Source organism: Mus caroli, chromosome 1 (assembly GCF_900094665.2).
Source record: "Mus caroli chromosome 1, CAROLI_EIJ_v1.1, whole genome shotgun sequence".
NCBI lineage: Eukaryota > Metazoa > Chordata > Mammalia > Rodentia > Muridae > Mus > Mus caroli.
This window is the reverse complement of record NC_034570.1, coordinates 89,506,724-89,512,416: the sequence shown is the minus strand read 5'-3', so window position 1 is coordinate 89,512,416 and position 5,693 is coordinate 89,506,724. Positions and strand designations below refer to the sequence as shown.

Here is a 5,693-nt window from a genome sequence, read left to right as displayed (position 1 = left end):
AAGTTCATTGTGAGACTGTCTCCTAGTAATGCCTGAAGCTAGACCTATAAAGTCTCAAAGACAATACTGTCTACACAGGAGCTGAATACGGACAATAGACATGCAAAAGTGGATGGGGGAACACCCACAAGGCCTGGAATCTACACAAAGAACTACTGGCAACTAAGGAATGCTGACAGTAGGGGAAATAGTCTTCTACAGAGAGAGCACACCAAGTGTTTATTCCCTACCAAATGGTAAGCCCTGAAAACAAGAAAACATTTTAAAAGTCACAGTTGGCATTTCTTTCTAGTAGAAATATATCTATGTGCAATTATAGTATTGAAATAGTACTGATAAGCACTTATCTTTTCCTCACTGTTCTCAATCATACATTGTATGAAACACGTAAGTGGAGGAGAGAAATGAAGGATACTATGAGCCCTCAGGCCATTTCTTCCCTTGTATTTAGTTAGGGTAAGATTCCACAGAGCCAAGCAAGTAGCACATGTCTATAATCCCAGAAACACTGAAGGCCAAAGCTGAATGATTCCAAGTTCAAGGCCAACTTGGAAAATGTAGAGAGATCCTGTACAAAAATAAAGACTTTAAGTCTGTGAATTCAGCTCATTGGTAGCTGCTAGACTAAAATTCAGTCTTGAGTTGAATACCCAGTGCTAGACACACAGACATGGACATACACACACACATACATGCATACACACATACATACACACATGCATACATATATACACACAGGCAAAACACTCATATAATGTCTTAGATACTGTTCTTTTACTGTGAGGAAGACATCATGACCTGGCAACTGAACAGAAAGCATATTTCATCTCTGTTGAACATGCCAGCCTCTTTCCATCTGTCATTGCAACAAAAAGAATATAAGGGAAAAGGAAAATGATGCTAGTAATACATCACTTTGGCTAATCTTTGGACAAAAGTCCACTACTAACACTGTGAGAATGAAAATTCCTTAGATTTACATTCCATTCGTAGATTACATGTGTCCTGCTGCTACTATACTCATTTATTTAAATTTACAACAAGGGTAACCACATTTCATCAAATCCAGCTTTTCTGGGATACTTCCTACTTCACAGAAAATATGATGATATCTATTTATACTGATGTCTATTTTTAATCCAATTCTTTTGGAAGAGGGCTAGGAGGATTATGTATCATAGCTAATTCCCCCAGAATCTGACATATTCAGAACTTCTTATGTTCAAAACCTCATATCAGAGAAGCATGAAGTTTTTGTTTGTGAGACAGGCTCTCTCTACGTAGTTCTAGCTGTCCTAGAACTCACCATTGTAGACCATGATGCCATTGAACACAACAGAGATCTGCCTGCCTCTGTATCTCAAGTACATGTACCAACACACTGGGCTAAGTGTTTGTTTTGATCTTTGAGAATGGCTATGTAATAATCTAACCATTACATGTAGGCTGAGGTAATTAAAAGAGATAATGAGATAGTGAGAAAACTAAGTTCCAGTTCCCTACAAGAATTGTTAGTGTGCTGCCTTGGGAGGGATTTTGGTTCTCCTTGGGGCACAGATTCTTCAATGTGTGAATCGAATGTTACAGCAATTACACTATTTAAAAGCCGATAACAGTGAACACAGCAGCCCTTACCTCTCTCTGCTCTTCCAGGTCCAGTGGCAATCCAGACTAGTTTTTGACTCCTCAAAGTCACATATCTAGCTTACATCGCAATCACTCAACCCACTAAGTACAAAATTTACAATGCCCCCCGAAAAAAAAGATTTTATAAGAGAGAATTTATCGTAGTCTTATAGAGTACTCTGTGTATGCATTCTTAGGGATTGCTTCCTATTGGGCTGTGAGCAGCACAATGTTTGAGGTATTTGCCAGCTTCTCCTGGTGAGTATACTCTTCCAGACTCCCAACAGTGTTTAGCATACAGGAAATAAATACTTCCTGATGATCAGTGACATAGTAAATAAAGAGATTGGAATTAGTGTCAGTCATAAAATTGTATCAATGTTTTCGATCAGTTTTCTTTTTTGTTTCATATTGCACATTTTTTATATAATGATCATCAATTTCACCATAGGTCTGCTATTCGTTGCCAGAGAATGACGTGGATGTGTTTTCAAAGTTTTGTCATCCCTTCAGTTTGGAGAAACTAAAACCAAAAGGAAGGCTATGTCGTCTTGTGAATGTAGGTGATGAGGAAAGATTTGTTTCTAGGAAGGTTGGCAGGTGAAAGTACTATTATGGTTTTCATGGAATTCAAAGCAGTTTGCCTGAGTGCAGCCTGATTCTGGGAGCAAAGGACTCTTGCTTCAAATTAGCAGCAGAGGAAAAAGCAAAGGCTGGTCTTCCTGAAAGGTCTCCTGATGCAACCTTGTTTGCAGTTTTCATACACCTACCCAGGGGGAACGCTGGTCCACTGACTCCCACAGTCTCAGCCACTTCCTGGTCCCTGGGCTTGGAGAAAAAAAACAAAAAACAAAAAACCGCGGTGCAGAGATCCCTGAAAGTGCCGCCCTCACATCCGAGATAGTGTCGCCCTGTTCTCTCACCTGGCGGAGGCCGGGTCTCACTCCCACACAGAGTATTGTGGTTGTCGCTTGGGGCGACCGGTGTAGAGCAGAGCAGTGTAGACACCTCGAGGTGGCTAGGTCCGGGAGGTCCCGGAGTGTCCGGGTAGCTGCGGTGACTGTGAAGTGCCAGATGGGGAGGGCCGGGAGGCGGAGACTAGTCCGGCCTTAGGGCGCTGTCACCTGCCCAGGGGCGGAGCCAGAAAAGAAACCAGCCTTTGCCGATCACACAGGAGTCTAGAGAACCTTTCTTGACCATGCAGGGCTCCAAAGGAATCGAGAACCCGGCTTTCGTCCCTTCCAGCCCAGGCACCCCACGCCGTGCGTCTGCTTCGCCCTCCCAGGTGGAGGTCTCTGCTGTGGCCTCCAGGAATCAGAATGGGGGTTCGCAGGCTCGGGAATCTGAGGAGCCTCAGAAGTCAACTGAGCCATCCCCGACTTCTTCGAATCCCCCAGCTTCTGATGAGCCGCCGGGGTCACAGCTAAGCGAGCTTGAGGAGGGACCTTGCGGGTGGAGGGGCTTTCACCCCCAGTGTCTACAGCGCTGCAACACCCCCCAAGGCTTTTTGCTTCACTACTGTCTCTTAGCCCTAACGCAAGGTAAAGTCCAGCGCCAGCTTCTGGGGGTCTTTGGTTGAGCTGATGGTTGGGTGGGGTCAAGCTTGGGGAGAGGAAGAGGCAGGTGCAGGGGAACCCACCAACTGTCCCTGTCTTTGACTCTGCTCTAGGTAACCCCCACCCCCACTTCCCCATGCCTGGGTTTGGAACTTGAAGACGCTCTTGCCTGCGGGTGTTCGCCACATTCTGAGCGGTCCATATTTTAGCACACACCCCCCCCACCTCCCCTTTAGCATTTTTACTAATTTTGTGTTCTGCCTCATTTTAGCAGAGTGGATTCCTCTAGGGAAGGTTCTGAGAATCCTCCTTTGGGAAAATGATAGGTCGTAGTCTGTGTTGTAAAACCCTACTATCTAACTGAGATCTAGGGAAGGGATTTGTTTATTTGTTTGTTTTTACAGAGGGAGGATTAAAGGCTTTGCAAATAGGAGTGGACTGATTTTCCAAAAGGAGGAACGAGGATAGAGGTACTTACATTATGTAGCGTAGATTAGATGTAGGTAATCTTATTTTCTCGATATTTGAGAATGTGGGGACAAGCGCAGTCCTGTGAGTAAATGAGAGAAGGCTTCCAGCTGTGCAGGGTGAACCTTAATCAGCTCTTCAGTCTCAGGAGTTATCGAGTGTCTGTTTGTTCTAGGAGCCCTTTTAAACTCCCTTGGGACTAACAGATTAAGCCAAGATTTATCCCCCCTGGAGTTTGCAATCTAAACGGAGGTTCCTTGAGTGTGGTGGAGGGAGTGAGGGTGGTGTTTTTTGAAAGGGAAGCAGAAAGGAAGAAGTTGAAGTTGCTGGGTTTGCTTTCAACTCAAGGGATAGAATGAAGGGGAAGTTCTTCTAAGAAGACTAACTATCTGAGGAGGGATGGGCTAAAAGTGGAACAGCTTGAAGGACCTGATGAAACTTAAGTTGAATTTGGTATGCAGACATTTTTGGTATAATCACAAACTTTTTGTAATAGTCAAGGATAGGTTGAAAGGAATGAAACCCAAGAGATAGTGGAGGATCACTGGAAATGTTTCTCTGCTAAATTAATAGAAAACTAAATTGAAGTCTCTCATCTCCTGTTCTTATTTTATTTCTGTTTCCCCTACTTCAAGACACCCAGTTCCTCCTCCTCCTCCTCTTCCTCCTCCTCCTCCTCCTCCTCCTCTTCTTCTTCTTCTTCTTCTTCTTCTTCTTCTTCTTCTTCTTCTTCTTCTTCTTCTTCTTCTTCTTCTTCACCCTCTGGGTGCTAGGTAAATATTTGTTGACCCTAAGACAACCACAAAGTTCAGCTCCTTTTCCTGAAGGTTTTTGCTGTAGTTGGATTCCTTTCCTTGTCCCAGCATGGTTTCATTCTAGTTACGTCTTGGTTGTAGTTAATCCCAAAGTAGTGATAGTCGAGGACAGTTGCTAGAGCTGTATAGAAGTAAAAAATTAAATTTATCTTGTGTTTTACCTTAGATTTTCTTCTGCAATGTCTGTTACTCCAAGAGATTTTATATTCAATATAAACTATTGTTTTAAGCTATTATTGAAAAGAATTGGTACTCTCAGAGGAAAAATTGTGTCTACTTCAGTTTAAAGCATCATTTACTCTAGTTTAAGAAAAATAACCTGAGAAGAAAATACCCCAATATATTAGTTTATGCCCAACTTGAGGTTTCAGTAGTTGAATGTTTATTGTGTATCTTCTTATAGATATTTGCAAAATGAAGGTTTACTGTAAAAGTAGTGATATCTGTGACTATTATTTATTTTTATTTTATTTTCACTTTATTTATTTATTTATTTGTGAAAGGTTTTTTTTTGTGTGTGTGTGTGTGTAGTCTGGATATCCTGGAACTCATTTTGTAGGCCAGACTGGCCTCTAACTCACAGAGATCTGCCTGCCTCTGTCTCCCATGTCCTGGGATTAAAGGCATGCATCATCAGGCCTAGTGTGACTAATTTTTAATTAGAGTTGTAGTAGGTATATTGGAAGGTTGACATTTGGCATTTGTTTCATGTTATCACGTAACTATGTCTTTATGAAAGTCGTTTTTAGGTGCTTTGCACATTTCATTTTACAATCTTCAAATTGCTCATTGGTTTATAGTCTTTAAAAGGAGCCACAGACAAACACAATTTTAGGACCTTGAAAGGTATGATATCAATTTTGTTGAAGTATATTTTCAGTCACAGTCTTTTTTTTGTTTTGTTTTGTTTTGGTTTTTTTTTTTTTTTTTTTTTTTTTTTTGAGACAGGTTTCTCTGTGTAGCCCTGGCTGTCCTGGAACTTACTCTGTAGACCAGGCTGGCCTCAAACTCAGAAATTCGCCTGCCTCTGCCTCCCAAGTGCTGGGATTAAAGGTGGGTGCCACCACGCCCGGCTCAGTCACAATCTTGATAAAGCAACAGTACAGACTGTAGATATTATGAAATGTTTATATTCACCTCAATGAATGATGAACATAATACATAGTAGCTCATAAGCATAATCAGCGAAAACTTTGCATTGCTTTTGGGTTTTCACTTATTTTCACAT

The 5,693-nt window shown here is 41.9% G+C and overlaps 1 protein-coding gene across 2 annotated transcripts in view; it reads left to right on the top strand.

Annotated features, from left to right (window-relative positions):
• The first annotated feature begins 2,774 nt into the window (after positions 1–2,774).
• Positions 2,775–5,693, top strand: part of Slco4c1 (solute carrier organic anion transporter family member 4C1) — a 55,187-nt gene continuing 52,268 nt past the window's right edge. Inside the window, exon 1 of one of the 2 annotated variants that reach the window (XM_021161978.2) lies at positions 2,775–3,167. In XM_021161978.2, the coding sequence (XP_021017637.1) occupies positions 2,825–3,167 (343 nt within the window). In that variant the 5' untranslated portion in view covers positions 2,775–2,824. The remainder of the gene's footprint in view (positions 3,168–5,693) is intronic. The other variant, XM_029482024.1, reaches the window with a different exon arrangement.